This window comes from Typopeltis vanoorti, chromosome 15 (genome assembly GCF_054136105.1).
Source record: "Typopeltis vanoorti isolate ZY-2024b chromosome 15, IOZ_Tvanoo_1.0, whole genome shotgun sequence".
In the NCBI taxonomy this organism is placed as follows: Eukaryota; Metazoa; Arthropoda; class Arachnida; order Uropygi; family Thelyphonidae; genus Typopeltis; species Typopeltis vanoorti.
The window spans coordinates 11,141,633-11,161,222 of record NC_143563.1 but is presented as its reverse complement, the minus strand read 5'-3'; the positions used below and the strand labels follow the sequence as shown (position 1 = coordinate 11,161,222).

At 36.8% G+C, this 19,590-nt stretch overlaps 1 protein-coding gene across 1 annotated transcript in view; it reads left to right on the top strand.

Moving 5' to 3' along the window:
• The window catches only part of LOC150098383 (leucine-rich PPR motif-containing protein, mitochondrial-like), a 446,274-nt gene that overhangs the window by 415,857 nt on the left and 10,827 nt on the right, over positions 1-19,590 (top strand). The window contains exon 36 of the mRNA XM_090405178.1: positions 7,677-7,837. Within this exon, the coding sequence (XP_090261304.1) occupies positions 7,677-7,837 (161 nt within the window). The remainder of the gene's footprint in view (positions 1-7,676; positions 7,838-19,590) is intronic.

Genomic DNA, 19,590 nt, shown 5'->3' with positions numbered 1-19,590 from the left:
CAATCTGATAACATGTTATAATTTCTTGCTGCAATTGGTTATTGTTATAAACTTGACTTATTAATTGGATAAAATGTTGAGAAAGCCAGACTTAGACATTATTTCTTATATCAGTTTCCAATTTAGAAGTCGAAGGTTATTGGTGTAGTTGTGTAAGAGTGTGGTGTGGAGACTAGATTTTTTTGTGTTGAGAGTGGTGAATGAGCCAATTGCCAGAATTATTTGTGATTACTCTGACAATGAATGGGTTTAAGGAGAGGTATGATAGGTTTTGTGTGTTATTAGTGTGGGTTTCCCTCAGTAAGTCTACAGACTCCATGGAGACATCATATAATAATAATAATAATTATTATTATTATATTACCCTAAGATCCTATGGAATCAGAGACTCATCCATGAGATCCTTCTATCATACACAGCTCATCATCATACCACGCCTTAAACACAAATTCTCTGTAGACTCCATACTCTCAGACAAGATATTCCAATCATTCACAATTCTACATGCAAAAAAAATTGATTATTTTTATTATTATTAATATATCTAATATTTTTGTCTTCAAGAGGCCACAAATATTCCAAGTTTTCTATTCTTAATATTTTACTAAGAAAGAAAGAAAGAGAGATTGTTTCCTGACAGATTTAGTGTTGGGTTGAGAGCTGGATCAGTTTGGTTAACATCAGTTTCTCAACAGATGACTTGACTGAGGATGCACATTTCTTTTCCCTCCATACACAGACGTGCTGTACCACCTTCATGTGCCAGGCTGGTGACCTACTATATTTGGAAGACATCATAAATTTGGGTTCTTACAGAATAACAATAGAATGATTTTCTTTTGCCTTCTCTGCCGTAGTCACATAGCAAACGAAGTTGTTCATTTCAATATTGCCCTGTCCTGACCTCTGTATATAGCGAGCAAATTCAAATGTAGATGAACTAATATCGATAATACAGAAAGGTGTGGTTAGCCAAGAACGAATCCATTTCAAGCAATTTCTGCTATAGATGCGCCACTCAAAACAACATGCATGTGAATATTATATTGCTGATTATCACATTTCTTGACTACTTGCGTTATTTTTTAATGTTTTGGTAAAAGAAGCATTGAAAATCTCGTGGAATGATGAAATGTATGTCTCAATGAGTTTGGAGGTTAAGGTAAAGGATTTTGCTTTCATTTGTATTCTGTCTTGTTCATAATTCCATATGGGGGAAATTAAAAAAAGAAGTTGGCAAAGACTTCAGTTAGTTTCATGTTATAATATTACTTTCAAGCCTTCGTGGAGTCCAAAGACTTATTGCAGGAGGTCAAATATTCATAGAACACAAAAACTATCATACCTTGTTTTGAACACATTCAGTGTTGGAGCACTTCATCACCTGCCACACAAAAAATCTCTTTACTCACATGACCATTGTACAGCCACCAGGATGACCTCTAGTTCTTTCATCACCCATTATCCTGTGCAAAAATTCCCCTGTATCTGATATGCTCCTCTCACCATCTCATACATCTCAATCATATCACCCCTCCTATTTGCCAAGCTCTGAAGATCACATTCCCTCAATCTGTCCTCATAGTCAATATTCCAGAGTCCTGAGATAGTCTTAGTTATTCGCCTCTGCACTCACACGTTTCCCATCACCAATATAGCCAGGTGACCAGATCTGTACACAGAAATCCAAATGAGGCCTAATTAGCACCTTATAGAGGAACTATTACCTCCTTATCTTTACATGTCAGCATTCTTTGCATTATAGCAGTGATTGTTTGGGTAACCCTTACAACTTTTTGCAATGTGTCCCCTGAACTTGGAAGTTTATTTTTCACTTGGTTAGACTATAATAAGTTTAGTTTAATCCTTTATCCAAGTGTAAGCAAACAAAGTTTGCGCCTGAAAATATCTTCAGGACTGGGGTAAGGTAGTGCAACACCAGGCAACTCCAAGCAAAGGTGGACCAAGCTCTCCACCAACCTGAAGATATCTTCAGGACTGGGATAAGGTAGTGCAACTCCAAGCAAAAGTGGACCAAGCTCTCCACCAACCTGAAAATATCTTCAGGACTGGGGTAGGGTAGTGCAACTCCAAGCAAAGGTAGATCAAGCTCTCCACCTTGGTGGAGAGCTTGATCTAAACTATGGAGAGATTGCACTACCTTACCCCAGTCCTGAAGATATTTTCAGGCGCAAACTTTGTTTGCTTATACAAGTATAAGCAAACAAAGTTTGCACCTGAAAATATCTTCAGGACTGGGGTAAGGTAGTGCAACTCCAAGCAAAGGTAGATCAAGCTCTCCACCTTGGTGGAGAGCTTGATCTAAACTATGGAGAGATTGCACTACCTTACCCCAGTCCTGAAGATATTTTGGCACCTGTTGGCAACTCATATGGGTAAATATGACCTCTCCTATTGCTTCTGCCTTATTATCTCCACGTTTGAATCTGCCTCCCACTGACGAGACCTCAGTAAAGGTCGAAACCAGTCTGGGTGGTGGCCCTTCCCTTAATGCATAGCAGTATACATGTCCACAAGGAGATGTGCTTTGCATTATGGAGACAAGGAGTGATGAGAGCTTGGTCCACCTTTGCTTGGAGTTGCTTGGCGTTGCACTACCTTACTCCAGTCCTGAAGATATTTTCAGGCACAAATTTTGTTTGCTTACACTTGGATAAAGGATTAAATTAAATTTATTATTATCCCCTGAACTTAAGTTCCCGGTCTACCAAGATGCTCAGATCCCTTGCCTCCTCCACCTCCTGAAGCAAAGTTCCTCTAATGTGGTAAACTTCCTTCCATCTTTTCTGGCCAAAGTGTGTAACTTTACACTTAGCAACAGTAAAATGAAATCCCCTTTCTTCAGTCCAAAGCACCAACCTATTCAAATCCTCTTGTAACAACAACGACACATCAGAATTTCCTGACATTACTCTTCCTAATTTAGCATCATCAGCAAAGAACTGAATATCTCCTTTCACACTGTGAACTATATCAGTGATATATGAGTTAAACAGCAGCAGTCCCAGAACAGAACCCTGTGGCACCCCACTAGTTACCTTCCCTTTTTTGGCACACTGCACCTCCATGCACAACTCTCTTCTTATTAGTCAACAGCCTTGTAACCAAACCAAATCACTATCCAATCTCATCCTGACCAATTTTAACAGTAGTTTATCATGTGATACTTGATCAAATGCTTTAGCAAAATCCAAATAAATCACTGTGTAAGCATCTCCCCCATTCAGTACATTAGTTGCCCTATTATAAAATGTAACCAGATTACTAAAGCATTTATGCAAAATTTAATAGCCTTTTTGTCTTTAAGAGCCAACAGGAAATTATGGTGTTCATGAGGTTGTAGCAATGACTAACATTACAAGACACACCTTTCAAGCAAGAATAAATATCAAGAAAGAAACAAGAACGAAGATTGGAAATTTGAGATATGTTCAGTGCCACAAAATGTCAAAATAAAGAAACAGTGAATGTGTAATCTATCACTTATTTGTTGCTTTACATCAGAATATGAAAAATTATAATAAATTGTGTTTATGGATTCTGTCATTAACAATAGTATGTTATTTTATTTTTGTATAGTGTAAATGTTCATGAATATCTTTGATTACTTAGATATTCTTACTGGAGAAAGGCATAAGGCTACTTTTAGTCATTGCAGCAAATATACCTGTAAGATGAAAAAACAAAATAATTGCCTTACTTGCAAATTTCTCAACTGCTTCTTGATATTTAAAAAAAATAAATAAAAAATATAAAAAAAATGCCATCCCTTGTACTGAAGGTTTAGCTTTTCAAACAATCCTTTGTATGTGTGTGTATTTGTTTTATGCTTGATTGGTACAGTCTGTTTGTCACAGACACTTCATATGGGGGGGGGGGGTCTTTTTCTCAAAAGTTATTTCTATTTCCTTTATGTTACTAAAAATAGAAATTATAAATTCTTGATTGTGATTGTTTTAGTATTTTAACTCAGCAGTTAATTAGTGATTATTGTGTTAGTTAATTAGTGTGGTATGGTAGGAAGTCAAGTGAATAAATTCATATGGAATAAGGGAGAAATTAGTCGGAACACTAAATTAGCTGTATACAAGACAGTGTTCAAACCAGTTTTAACTTATGGATCTGAGAGCTGGGTCAGAAGTAAAACACTTGACCAAAGACTAGAGACCACAGATATGAGAGTCCTGAGAAAGATTAGAAGCGTGAACGGATGTCATCAATGGCAATATCATATTAAAAACAAGGATATTAGGAAAGAACTTGACATTGTCAGCATCCAGGAATGCATTAGCAGAGCTAATCTCAGATGGTATGGTCACTTAAACAGAATGGGTGAGGAAAGATTAGCAAAACAAGTGGTTTCTGCTAGGTTGGGAGGAAAACGACCCAGAGGAAGACCAAGATATAGGTGGATTGATACGGCACAATGTGCCTTAGACGATAGAAATATAAGATCTGATAATGATAATATTGGAGTCTTGACAAGTAATAGACTGATTTGGAGGAAAATTGTAGATAGGAAGTTAGTAATTATATAAATTTTTCATGTAGTACTATCATATCCTGTACACCCCTTGAGGGTACATGTCAGGAATTTGATGATGATGATGAGTTAATTAGTGATGCAGTAGAGATATATCCTTTGTAGTTTCCTGCCTTGGAATTAAGTCGTTACAGGGTGTGTGACCATTGTTTACAGAATAGACCTGTGAGACTCAGGGTCATTGTTTTTCTTTGTGAATTAAGCACTTTGAATTTAATTGTAGCATTAAGTTTCACAAAACCTAGATGCAATTTTTTTTTATTATTATTATTACATTGAAAGAATATATCCTGTTTTCATTGAAGTATGTGAGGTTTGATAAGTTGAAGACTACAAATAATCAACAGAAGAACTAATAAACTCCCACTGAAAGCCTCCCCTCCTTCACAATAAAGATTACGCTAAATTTATCACCATCCCCTACACCCGAGGCACCTCTGAGAAAATAACCAATATCCTCAAAAAATATGACCTAACTTCTTGTTATAGACCGTATAAAAAGTTGGTATCCCTTATCTGTTCTATCAAAGACCAACCACTTCCCCTAGACCTACCTGGTGTATACCAGGTCCCTTGCAGCTGTAAATTGTCCTACTTTGGCCAAACAGGCAGGACAGCGAATATCAGGATTTCAGAACACAAAGACTACATCCGGTTTCACCAGTACAGCCACTCTGGGCTTGCAGACCATGCCATAGATACCCGCCATAGAATTCGTTGGAAGAAAACTAAAATAACACATTGCAGCAAGTTCAAGTATGAAAGATTATTCATGGAATCATCAGCAGCTCTAAAAAAACCTCAACAAATTTGGGTGCATGAAACTACCCCAAATTTGGGAGACTTACATCATGAGAACTTCAGCCCAATGCCCAAGACAACCCAATTAGCCCACTAGGGGGCACCATTAGGACTTTAGGAACAATATTAGTTTCCTTTAATTAATATTCATTTTATGCATTGTAAATTCCTTAAGTCAATTACCAGTTATGTATAACCAATGTATAAGCCTTGCTACAAGCATGAAAAGAATAATTTATTTTTATTTTTGTTAATTCTTACTCACAAAAGGTATATTGCAAACCTGTGTTGCCTTAACATTTAGCACAGTACTAATGTACTGTGTAAGCAGTTAAAATAATCTTGAAAGTCTACTCTTGAAATCAGACTAGCATCCATTCCACAGTGGGATTCAGATTCACAGCATGTTGGTTAAAGAATGGAAATGCTGTTCCCTTGACCAACCATATGCCTGCTGATTGATGAATGGGTTGCATCAATTTAAGGAACAGTGGCTAAATGTAACATGTGGCAGCTGATTTTACCTAATTTTGATACTGCTGTACTTACATAAGCTGACTTATGTGAAAAACAGTGAGTTAAACAAGAACTCCCACTGAAATTTGTGAATACATTTTTTTAAACTTGCATTTAACAAATAAGGGGAGGGGGGGGGATTGTTGACATTAATCATGTACACGATGATGCATTGAGCAAGTGACCAAGAAAGTCTACAGTTAGTAATATTTTGTCATCCTAGTTGGCTGAATAGTTAACATATCCACTCTCTGACCAACAAGTCATTCTTTGAATCTTACCATAGATATGTTAGCTCCTTGTTTGGTCCTAGAATAAGATTTCCAGATTATCTAACCCTTAATCCACCATGGAGTTCAGTTTTTTTTTCTTCCCTTGACAGCTTCACATATTTCCCTGTCTTAATCAATGTTTTTGTTTTCTTCTGATTTACCCAAGTGTCATCTTTTGCCTAAAGACATGCACAAACATCCATGCCAGATTGGGATGCAAATTAGTTTTGTCAAGTGAGAAGTGTTTTTGTTACTTATGTTGGAGGCATCTGAACTTTGGTGCTGGAGAATTAGTTGGATAGAAAGAAAGACTAATGAAGTCTTAAACACAGTTCAAGAAGAATGGTTATTATTGAACCACATCAATAAGAGAAGAAAAAAGGCTAATTGGACACCACCTGAGGCATGGAGGACTTGTTCCAGAAATAATGGAGGTGATGGTAGAAGCCAAGAGCAGACCAAGAATATCCTATATAATCAACTTAACAATAATAACTGGAGCTTTTAGCTCCAGTTATTATTGATGCTGATATTGTTTGTCTCTTCTTGAGCATTCTTCACCCATAGATAGTTTTTTCTTCAGTTTAAGATGAAGTTATAGTGCTTTCTTCTTCCTTTGGTATTTTTCCTCAGGTAGCGTTTCGTGTGCATTCTTTTTCCGGGAAATTGTGACAGATAAAAATATATCTTAGCTGATTCAAATTGTGCTTTCATTAGATCTTTAGAAAAACGTGTTTAAGTTCTGTGAAGTATGGTAGTGCTGAATCAAATTCTGATGATTTTAATGCAACTTGAGTTCCATTATAATCAACTTAGCAGTAAATCAAACTTAAGTTGTGCAACAATTTATTTTTTAATAATAAGTTTAGTTTGTAAACTGCATGTTATATGTATATAGTAATCCCTTTTTTTTTTTTATCATATCACTTTGAGAAATTGAATTGTTGATTAGTTAACTCAGGGTACATCTTTCAAATAATTGAGAGATCATTGTATTTCTGTCTTTGTGTTATTAATAACTTTTTTAAATACAAACACACTCGTGTCTGTATTCCTAGTCATTTTTAGGGAATTTGCCAGCTTGGTTGGCTGAGTGATTAAGCATGTCTGCTCTCCAACCAACAGGCTGCAGGTTCGAATTCCACTATAGGTGTGGATGTTCATGATTGTCTTTAGGTGTGAGCTGAATTTCTTTTACGTATTTGAGACCACTGTCCTACTTATTGGAGGTCTGAAGTGGCTTGAAAAATTCCATGTCTAGTCTATGATGAGGTTTCCAGATTATGTAACAAATGCATAAAAATATGAAAAACATATTTAAAAAAATAATAAAAATAGAAAAAAAAAATCCCCATCCACAGTACTACTATAGGCATTCATATGGATATATAAGCCTAATTTTTAAATAAATAGAATTAAATCAGTTTTATAATATACAAGTATACAGATATTGACAGCAATATATATATATATATATATATATATACTTTTTTTTTTTTTTTTTTTTTTTTTTTTTTTTTTAGTAAAACAGCAAAAATTGGATGATGCATTACAAGTCATTGAAGAAGCACAGTCATCTGGTATTAATCTGGAACATTTCCTTAGGCAGTGCTTAGTGAATTTAAAACTAGCCTTGATTGATGCAAATAAAGTTGTGCCATATGAAATTCCAGCTGATTACGAGGTGAGGTTGACATAGCTTTCCACTTAAGTAAAACTAAAAAAAAAAAACTATAAAATCATAAGATAAACATTCTTTAGTATGTAAATACAAAACTGAACATTTTTAAACTTATTTAGATAGAACATCTGTGGTTTTTGTTTTATTTTTCTGTTATTTACAATGCTATTTAAAAATGCGTAGTAATGACTTCTGTTTATGATTCCACCTGCATAGAGAATTTTAAAAAATAAAAATAAATAATTAAAATAAAATTTGTATGTACTATAGAGGACCATGATTAATCAGACCATATGAATAATTTATCTTCCCTGAATAATCAGCATTTTACTGTATCATTCATTTTAGAATCATTCAAAACTGAATAAAGAATGTATATGAAGAAGTAATGGAAGAAGAAGAATAAGTGGGATCCAGAAATTGAAGAGGAACCAGTGATGCAATCTTTGGTCTACAGACTAGCAGATTTGACTAGAGAAGGACAAAAAAAGAAGTGGCAGCTAAACTGGAAAGTTGGAGGAAAGTACTGGAAGAGAGAGAGGTATGAGACTGAGCAGAAGTAAGACAAAGTATATGTGTTGCAAAGTGGATGGCAGCCAGGAGCCAGATCTGGAGCTGGAAGGAAATGTCATCAGGAAGGTCAGTGACTCTTTAGATACTTGCATTCAACAGTGGAAGAGGATGGAGGAACTGGAGAGAGATGGCTGGAGTGCTGTGCAATGAGAGGGTGCCGATCAATCTAAAAGTCAAAATCTACAGGACAGTGGTGAGACCAGCTATGATTTGTGCTATGAAACTGTGGCCCTGAGGAAAAATAACATCAGCAGGAGGGAGTTAGCAGAGATGAGAATGCCTAGGTGGATGTGCAATGTGACCAGAAAGGATTGTCTGAGAAAAGACTATGTAAGGGGAACGGTGAAAGTTACGAATTTAGGAGTGAAAATACAGGAGGTAAGGTTGAGATGGTTTGGCCATGTGATGAGTAAGGAGGACAAGTATGTGGGAAGAAAGGTCATGCAGATGGATGTGCAGGGGAGGAGGAAGCATGGGTGGCCAAAGAAGAGATGGAGGGAGCTGGTGGAGAAGGACTTGAGGATGAAGAACTTGGATGTGGTTATAGCCCAAGACAGGAGGATGTGGAGGAGACTCATTACAAAGTGACCCTACTTAAGTGGGACAAGCTGCAGCAGAAGAATAAAGGCAAAAAATAAGTCTTTGTATGCTTTTATAGACTACAAGCAAGCTTTTGATTTGGTAGACAGAAACTGCATGATAGAAACAATGCATAAAGAAGGATTGAAACCACACTAAATCAGTATAATCAGAAAGTGCTATAAGGACACACAAACAATAGCAAATTCAGAAATAGTAGAACAAGTAAAATCCCATCCCAGAGGGGAGCCATTTGGGACTCCCCCCACCCACCTCTCTCTCTCTCTACTTTTTCGACCTGTTCCTCAGAGAGGTGGTTGGAGAATTGCATGGGAGCAACTGTCAATGGGATAAACATCACCCACTTAAAATATGCAGATGACATTGTTCTGATACTGATAGGTTAGAAAACCTAAAATCAATAATTTCTAATCTAATTAATGGAAGTTTTTTCACTTGTCTATTCTATCAATTACATATTTGGTTTAATCCTTTATCCGAGCATAAGCAAACAAAGTTTGCACCGGAAGTATTTTCAGGACTATGGCAACTCGTGGCAAAGGTGGTATAACTTCTCATCACTTGCCTTAGTATCCCATAATGCAAAGCACATCTCCTTGCAGACATGTATAATGCTATGCATTAAGGGAAGGGTCACTACTCAGACTGGTTTTGACCTTTATTGAAATATGACTTCTCCATTACTTCCACCTTAGTATCATGATCTCTGGATCTGGCTCTCACTAATGAGACTTCAATAAAGGTCGAAACCGGTCTGGGTAGTGACCCTTCCCTTAATGCATAGTATTATACCTGTGTGCAAGGAGATGTGCTTTGCATTATGGGAAACTAAGGCAAGTGATGAGAAGTTATACCACCTTTGCCACCAGTTGCCCCAGTCCTGAAAATACTTCAGGTGCAAACTTTGTTTGCTTACACTTGGATAAAGGATTAAACCAAATATATAATTTCTAATCTAAATTTAATCGGCAGCAAATAAAAATTATGGTAATAGGACAGAGTGAAAAAATATGTCAATGTCATCATCATCATCATCAAATTCCTGCCATGTACCCTCAAGGGGTGTACAGGATATGATAGTACTACATGAAAAAAATTACATCATTATTAATTTCCTATCTACAATTTTCCTCCAAATCAGTCTGTTACTTGTAAACACTCCAACATTATCAGATCTTATATTTCTATCGTCTAAAGCACTTTGTACCTTATCAATCCACCTATATCTTGGTCTTCCTCTGGGTCGTTTTGCTGCCAACCTGGCAGAGAACACTTGTTTTGCTAATCTTTCCTCGCCCATTCTGTTTAAGTGACCATACCACCTGAGATTAGCTCTGCTAATGCATTCCTGGATGCTGACAATGTCAAGTTCTTTCCTAATATCCTCGTTTTTAATATGATACTGCCATTGATGCCATCTGTTCATGCCTCTAATCTTTCTCAGGACTCTCATATCTGTGGTCTCTAGTCTTTGGTCAAGTGTTTTCCTTCTGACCCAGCTCTCAGATCCATAAGTTAAAATTGGTTTGAACACTGTCTTGTATACAGCTAATTTAGTGTTCCAACTAATTTCTCCCTTATTCCATATGAATTTATTCAGTTGACTTCCTACCATACCAGCTTTGCTGATTCTGTTGTCTATTTCTATATTTAATTTACCATCTTCAGTAAAAATCGTGCCTAAATAGCTGAAATGTTTTACTTGTTCTACAGGTTCTCCATTCACAACACAGTTGACATTTTCAATGATTCTGCCTATTTTCATTGTCTTTGTCTTTTTATTGCTGACCTTCATACCATATCTATTACAACAGCTATTCAATTTAGTCAGAGATTCTTGCAGACTTGTAGCGGATTTATTTAGAAGTATAACATCATCCGCATAAAGCAAAGAGCTGACATTAACATCTCCAATTTTGATATCATGTTTAATAACACTTTCCTTCATAATGTGATCCATATAGATAATGAATAACAGAGGGGATAATGTACATCCTTGTCTCACACCAGATTTAACATTAAACCATCTTCCTGTACTTCCTTCAATTCTAACTGCTGACTTACAACTCAAATAAAGACTAAGTATTGCTTGATATAATGCCCCATTGACACCATATAACTGCAGCGTATTGAATAGCTTCTCTCTTGGCACCTTTTCTTATGCCTTTTCCAGATCGACAAAACTTAAATACAGATCTTTGTTATATTCCCATGCTTTCTCGACTATTTGTCTTAAAGTGAAGATCTGATCCTAACAGCCTCTATTTGGCCTGAATCCAGCTTGTTCTTCACCAAGCTTTTCTTCCACAATTTTTCTCAACCGTTTCTCAAGTATACTTGCATAGATCTTGCCAGGAACACTCAGTAGGGAAATACCTCTGTAATTCTCACATGCAGTTTTATTTCCCTTTTTATATATGGGTACTATGAGAGCTCAACTCCAATCTTCGGGAATTCGTTCCTTAGTCCAGGCTTTCTGAACTATGCAGTGCAGCCACTGTAAGACTCTTATACCACCATACTTCAGCATTTCTGGTCGAATATCATCTACTTCTGCTGCCTTTCCACATTTCAAGCCTTTGATGGCTTTTTCTACTTCAATTATGGATATGTATTCCTGACTGCATGCCTGGTCAGTGTTTTTTACCACTGTGGTGTCATCACTGCTTGTTTCATTTAGCAGTTTTTCAAAGTAATTACTCCATACTTCAAGGATATCTTTTTCTCCCATTTTCATGACACCTTTATCATCTCTAATTCCTTTTATAGCACTCTTTCCTCCATTCTTAAGCTTCTTCAACAACCTCCAGAATATTTTGCCACCTTCTTGATATTTATTTTCTCTATTCTTGCCAAAGTCCTCCCATGACTTTTGTTTAGCTAGTTTTACAGTGTTTTGCATTCTTGCATTTGTCTCTGTATTCTCTAAGAGCACAAGCTGAATTATTTGACAGGAACTTTTGGTATGCTTTCTTCTTTTCCTTCACTGCCTCTTTAACTTCCTGTGTCCTCCAAGTAGTTCTGATTTTTTTTATCCTTACAGACAACCTCACCACATGCCTCTCTGGCAGAATCAATCAATGTTTTCTTCAGAGTTTGCCACTGAATCTCCAAGGTTTGATTCCTGTTCTCAAACTCTTTCATTTTTTCTTCAATAATCTTTGTGTATTTTAGTCTACAGCTCACATCTGAGAGCTGCTCAACTTTTATTCGCTTTAAAACTTTCTTACATGTTATTCTTCAATATGAAATTCAATTTTATCCTGCTCAAGACTAAATAGTGATCACCTCCAATTTCAAATCCTCTGTACACTCTGGTGTCCTGCACCAGGGAGAAAACATCACTATCAACAATAACATAGTCAATGACACTTTTCTTATTCCTAGCCTCTTCTCTCCATGTGAATTTGTGCACATTTTTATGTTGGAACATGGTGTTAGTAATAACCAGTCCATGTCCTGAGCAGAAATCCAACAGATATTTGCCATTATTATTATTAGCTTTGCTCTTTTCTCCAAATTTTCCCAAAATATTTTTGTATGTCTCACAGTCATTTCCTACTCTGCTATTTAGATCCCGAACAAGAACCAACTTTTCCTTTTTCATTGTGTCAGTTGCTTTTTCTAAAGCGTCAAAAAATTCCTCCACTTCTACCTTAGTAGAACCTTCTGTGGGACCATAGGCACAAATAAGTCTCATTGTCCAGTTCTCCATTCTCATATTTGCCCACATTACTCTACTTGAGACTGATTGCCATTCAAGAAGATTAGCCTCGTATTTTGTGTTGAATACTATGGCTACTCCTTCTTTTCCTTGATTTTCATTGCCTGAATATAACATTTTGTACTTATTGCTCAGAAAGATCTCACCAGTTTTGGTCTTTTTTGTTTCAGTCACCCCTATTATGTCAATCTGGTACTTATCTAATTCCTCAGCTAGCTCCATTTCTTTGCCATTCAGGCTTCTTATATTGATATTACCGATCTTTAACTCTGGTGATGTTGAGTTGGGGTGTGTGTTTCAGATTTGTTCCAGTAGCTGACTTTTCACTGTTCGCCCTGGTTCCCTGGCAAAAACAACGGGGGCCTTGTTTAACTGGGCGACACCCCAGCCGGCATGAAATTTTGTCATGTTGTACCATCATTTTTTATTTTGGTTTAACCAATAAGAATGCAATTTCGTTGGCTAAATCCAAAATTGCCAGCCCATCCTCGTCCGTTCAGTATCCAAGTAGATACCCTACAGGGTGCACCACGAGAAGGTGAGGATTGGACATTAGGTCAGAATCCCTGGTCGGTTCTCCGCATTCCTTTAAAGGCTATGTGGAGGTCTCCTCTCAGTTATACAGCTTTGACCCTTAAGCACCACATATGTCAATGTTACAGTAAATAATAAAAGAATGGAATGAGTGAACAGTTTCAATTATCTCAGATCATTAATTACTGAAGATTTAAGTTAAATAAAATATGGAGAAACAAAAAATTAGCCATAACCTAAACTCTTCAACTTAAGTGATCGATCCTTCAAGAGTGGTGTTGTACAGAGCAGACAGATAGATCAGTTGCAAACAAGAAGACAGATTAAAAAGGTTTTGAATCAAAGTACTTAAGAAGAATCAGTGGCAAAAAGTGGACTGAAAAAAATGACAAATAATAAAATAATAGAAAGTTGGGTTACACAAAAGACAGCTATAGTCAGGGCACATAGCCAGGATGTGCCAAGAAAGACTATCCAGTGTTCTTCATTATGGAAGGGACCAAGGCAGAGGAGGACCAAGAAGATGGTGTGAAGCCATGAAGATCTGATCAGGCTTAACTTCATTCCAACAGATGGCAAGGCTGGCAGAGGACAGTCCAATGGAGTAAAAGAATTCATGGAACACTCAACCTATCCTGAACGAATATTACAAGTAGTAAAAATGTGTATCATCTTATTATTGAATTACTCTGGATCAGAGATGGTTTCTGAAAAGTAAGGTAAACATTTTTTTTCTCTAGGATGTTTAATAATAGGAAATTGAAATTATACACCAAGAAATAAGTGAACATGCATTACTTCTTCACAAAGTCTCCAAATTTATTGATGCACTTATCCCAGTTATCAATACCAATACTGAAGATGTCCACGCCACGCTCTGTAACCAACATCGCACCGCCTGATGAAATTCCTCATCCGTAGTAAAATTCCTTCTGGAAAGGTGTTTCTTGAGGGTGGGGTGAACAAATGGAGGTCTGAAGGTGCTAAGTCTGGGTGGGGGGGGGGGGGGGGGGGGGCAGAGCTTCCCAACGATTACAGTGCAGCCACTCATGAGTGGTGTTGTGGAGTAGCATTGTCATGCACCAAAATCACACCACTTATAAGGAGTCCTGTCGAATGTTGGCTTTCAGTTTGTCCAACGTTGCACATTAAAGCTCTGCATTGATTGTTCCTCGCTTTGGCAAGAAGTCCACCAACAGAATGTATTGGCAATCCTAGAACACTGTGGATATGAATTTTTTGTGCACAGAAGATTGGGAATGTTTCCAGGTCATTGAGTCTTGTTTGCTTTCTGGAGTAAAATAATGAACCATGTTTCATCTCCTGTGACTAAGCAAGTGAGAAAATCCTCTTTTCTTACCGTATTGCAAGAGATTCTCCAGAAACATCCCCATGCATGTCACATTGTGCTTCACTGACAATTGTTGGGTCACCCAGAGGAAATACACCTTTCAAGAGCCAAGTACATCATGAACAATTTATAAACAGTGGATTTACTAAGTCACCACTTGTGCAATTTCATGCAGTTTTACTCACTAGTCTTCAAGAATGATGTCCTTAATTCTTCTATTTTGTTCAATGAAGGCCTGCCCACTTGATGTTGATCTTCAATGTCACCATGGCCTGCTTTAAATTCATTGCATTAAAAACACACCCGCTTCTTTGACATCACCTTTTTTTCCATACACAGCAAGCAATTCACCGTGAACGTCACTTGGTGAAGCCCGTTTGCTTGCAAAAATATAAATAACTTCACAGACACCTGTTTTGGACCACACTTGCATGGTAGACACTATCTTGCAACTGGAATTAGCTGTAAGGCGAAATCAGCACCACATTACAATGCCGGTCTTTTTGAACATTATTATCAGGTCTGTCTGTCTGTCTACCATGTTTTATTTCATTCATTCATTAGTATTAAGAAAAAAGTTATCTTACTTTTTGGAAACCTGTTCATAGTTGTAGAAAGTTTCTCTTCATTGAAACTGGTCCAAGTAGTGACCCTCCCTAAATGCTTAGCATCACACATATGAAAGGGAATGTGCTTCATTATGGAATACTAAAGCAACTGAAGTGAAGTCATCAGTCTCTATATACAAGTAGCCTAGTTGTGAAGGTACTTCACACACACAAACTTTGTTTTCTTATACTTGGATTAAACGATATTATTTCTTGGCAAGTGAAAAACCCTTCTATAATGGAATTAACTTTCTTCTCTTTCCACTAATTGGAATCATTCATATACCAAGACAAATCGAACAATCAGGTCAGGGACACAACTAGGACTAATTTCCTTGCACATCCCTTAAGCATCCAATCCTATTGTGTTTGAATCAGCTTTAGAATTTCTAAGTCATCTACCTCTATTCTTTGGCATTTAGAGAGCTAATGGGTCTGAATGGAATATATATATATATCAAATAAAAAATCAGCTAATGCTTTTTTCCCTTACAGGAAGTATGTGAGGCTGTTTTAGCCCTATCTGACTTTATATACCATTCTAAACTGAACACTTAATAACTCACTCATATCTTTAAAGCGTCTAACAATTTCTTACCATCCACATTTTTTAGGGTGATTGTTCTTTTTTAGTGATAAAATTCTGATTTCTTTTAGCCTGTTTAGCTAAATACTTTTAGCAACCTGATTTTACCTTCCTCACCATGGCCATCACGCTTCTGACCTCTTTATGCTTATCATCAGATCTCTAATGTTCACTTTTTATTAACTCAGCATTCATCTTTACCACCTCTGTGATATGGTGGCCTGAAGTGGCTCAAAAAAGTTTCATGTTTGGTACAAAATGTATTATAAGTTTGCAAATAACCTTTCATGGGTGGGAGCAACATTTAAAAAAAAATTTCTTCTAACTGGGGAATGCAATCAGATCTTTCTGGCATCCTTTGACTACTTCCCATATACTACAGATTTTTCTACCCATGCAGTTTCACGTGTTAAAGTATGTCTCAAGCTGCTTCTTCAGTTTAAGCTCTCACATGCATTGTCACCTCTCAAACCAAAACTGCATGATCACTCTCGCCATTTGGTGATATAACAGTCATCTCACTTAGACAATTCTCAAATGCTGTTCGTGTAGTGTTAGTATCTTCCAACACATGCTTAACCACCTAACCGACGATATGGATAAAATACGCACTCCGTATCCATCATATATTTCAATGTAATATCAATGGTATTGCAATTTTAATATGCACTTCGCATCTATGCTAACCTTGACGTCTATAGATGTCATGGCCGGTTGGTGGTTAAAGCAGTTATGCTGTAATAATTCTTATTTGTTATTTTTAGTAATTTCATAAATTTTCTTTTCCCCATCTTGCATGCTTTCTCCTACCTCCAGTGTTTATCTCCATAGTTGAAATCATCCATGATGATAATCTTACTTGTATTCTTATGAATATAGTATTAGATAAATAAACTGCATAGACTGATATACCTATTCAGTTTATCTGTCTATTAGTTCACAGTTCTTTATGAATGATTCATCTGTAGTAGCAAGTGTGAATTTTGTCCTGTTAGCCTCTGTCTCACACCAAACAGTCTCAAACACATTGCCTGTGCTACTCATACCAACACAACTAACAACTGTCTTTCAATCATTATCAGTATTTCCCAACCACCCTATTTTGTCTTTTCTGCTTGAATAAATACACTGAACACATCATAATTTGATTTCTGTAAGGATATCCTATACTGTTAGCCAGGCTTGCTAATACCAATTATTTTTGGCCCCACCACATTTACTAATTCTAAGATCTCAGCTTTTCTAAAGCTTCATTTTTTATAGTTAAAATACCCTAATAGTGAGGTCATCCTTCTAGGGGACTACAATGTCCACAACTTACTTTCCTTCAACAGTTTCATTGATCAGGTGGGTATACTGAGATGTTTGCAATGACCTAACACAGCTTGTCAGTTTCCCTACCAGAATATTTGACAACTCCTCTCCAATTTGCCATCATATGTCTCTTTTGCCAGAAAACAACCTTCACCATCAGTTCTCAGTTTTGTGTCCTTTGGCACTACAAGAGTGCAAAACAGAATGACTTCTGTGTTTTTATTCCTCATTCTCATTGTCCAAATACTGCTTCAGTTTTCTGATCCAAACACCTGCTCAGACTGAATAACAGAAATCATCCTGACAAGAATGAAGGCCTTCATCCCTAATTCCACACCAAATCCACTGGTTCTCAAAAAAGTGTGCGAACACAATAAAAGAAACACTCTGCATACTGCAAATGGTTCAAGATCCAAACTCTAGCTGCTCACTTTGCCTATACTGCAGCTGACAAAGCTGTAAAAGAATCATCAACAAATCTAAATCAGACTTTGAGATGGCCAAATGCTGCAAATTTGCCTCCTATCCAAATAACAGTCTTCTGGTCCCTTGCTAAGGAGCGCAACTTTTGTGCACCCAGGTTTCCATATTCGGATGGTACTGTGGTACCATCTGAATATGGTTACCTCACCTGATGACAAGGCTGATGTACTGACATCAGCCTTGTCTTCCAATTCCTGCAGTGATGACCTGGATAAAGTTCCCTCCAGTCTACTAAGAACTGCTTTCTCCATGTCATCCATAGTCTTCCACTAGAATAGAAAGCCAAAGAATCCTTAATAACCAAACACAAACAAGACATCTGGTCCTGATTGTATCCCACCTATTATGTTAAAAACTTGTTCCCCCCAAACTAACACCTATCCTGTATTACCTCTTCAATCTATCCTATTCATCAAATACAATTAAGATTAAATCACGAGCTATCATATACGAGAGAGATAAACCAAGGGGTCCGACAGGGATGTCCCCTCTCAGCAACTCTTTTTAATATCTACTTAAATGAAATAATAATAAAATGGAATAAAAATTTACATCAAGGAATTAAACTTTCTCCTACAGTAAACTTAAACACTCTTCTCTTTGCTGACGACCAAATAATAATTACAAATTCGGAAGATAACGTACAGAAAGCTATTTTAGATCTAAATAAGATAGCCTAAAGATTATGGTATGATAATATCAACAGAAAAATCAAAAACTATGGCCTTTGAAGGACAAGATCAGCAAGAACTAAAATAGTAATAGATAACAAGATCTTAGAACAGGTAAATTCATTTAACTACCTAGGATGCATGATCACATATGAAAATGAAAAAGATATAAACGTAAAAATTGCAAAATATTTAAAAATAACAGGTGTAATTAACTCTACATTTAAACCAAACCTATTTCAAAAACAAACCAGACTAAAAGTATACAATACATTAGCCCTACCAGTCTTAATGTATGGAAGCGAAATCTGGACAATAAAACAAAAAGACAAAAACATTAACAACAGCAGAAATGAAGCTTATGAGAAAAACTGCAAAGTATACCCTATTTGATCACAGAAGAAATTATGAAAGAATTAAACCAAGAACCAGTAATAGAAAAAACTAAAAAAATAAACATAAATGGATGGAATATGTTCAAAGAATGAAAACAGAAAGATTACCAAAACAAGCCTTAAAGTACAAGCCATTAGGAAAAAGAAAACCAGGAGGTCCTCTTAAATGATTCAATGATGACATGGCCAGAACAGGCCATGCTAGGCCTAAATCCTTGATATGCATGATGATGATCTATCCTATTCAACTGGCATCTATCCTACAGCATGGAAAAAGGCCCACATCTAGCCCATCCCAAAGAAATGTGATAAAAGTCAGCCAATGACGAATTGTTCTTTATAAAATTAAAGGTCACCAACTCCTGCATCAACTAGAAACCTACCAACTAATCAGTGACCAGCAATTCTGCCAATCTTTTCACCACCCACTTTTGGGTGGTGAAAGCTATGGCATGGTTTACCATGCCATGGAAAAATTTGGAGAGGCTTGCTCTCTACATTTCAGAAGCATTTCATTGGGTTTGGTACAGGGACCTACTTAGCAAATTACCATCTTATGGTCTGCCTTTCACTCTGCAACTGAATTGCCATCTTTCTTGCTAGTCATTCACTACATCATGGTGAATGGTTTCCTCCTAAAATATCCCCACGAGAACAGGAGTACCTTCGAATTCTGTACTTTCACCCACTCTCTTCCTCTTGTATATAACTGACCAGCTCTCACAAACTTCAAATCCTATCCATAGCTTTGTCAATGACAGCACACACTATTCCTCCTTTTCATTTGATAAACCTTGTAGTGCTTAGTTGTTAGAATCCTCAAGATCCACCACGACTAATGTCTGGAACCCTAATCTCCTATGTATTTTTCAGTGGTGGTGGTGGGGGGGGGGGGTAAGGACAACTTTGTAGATTTC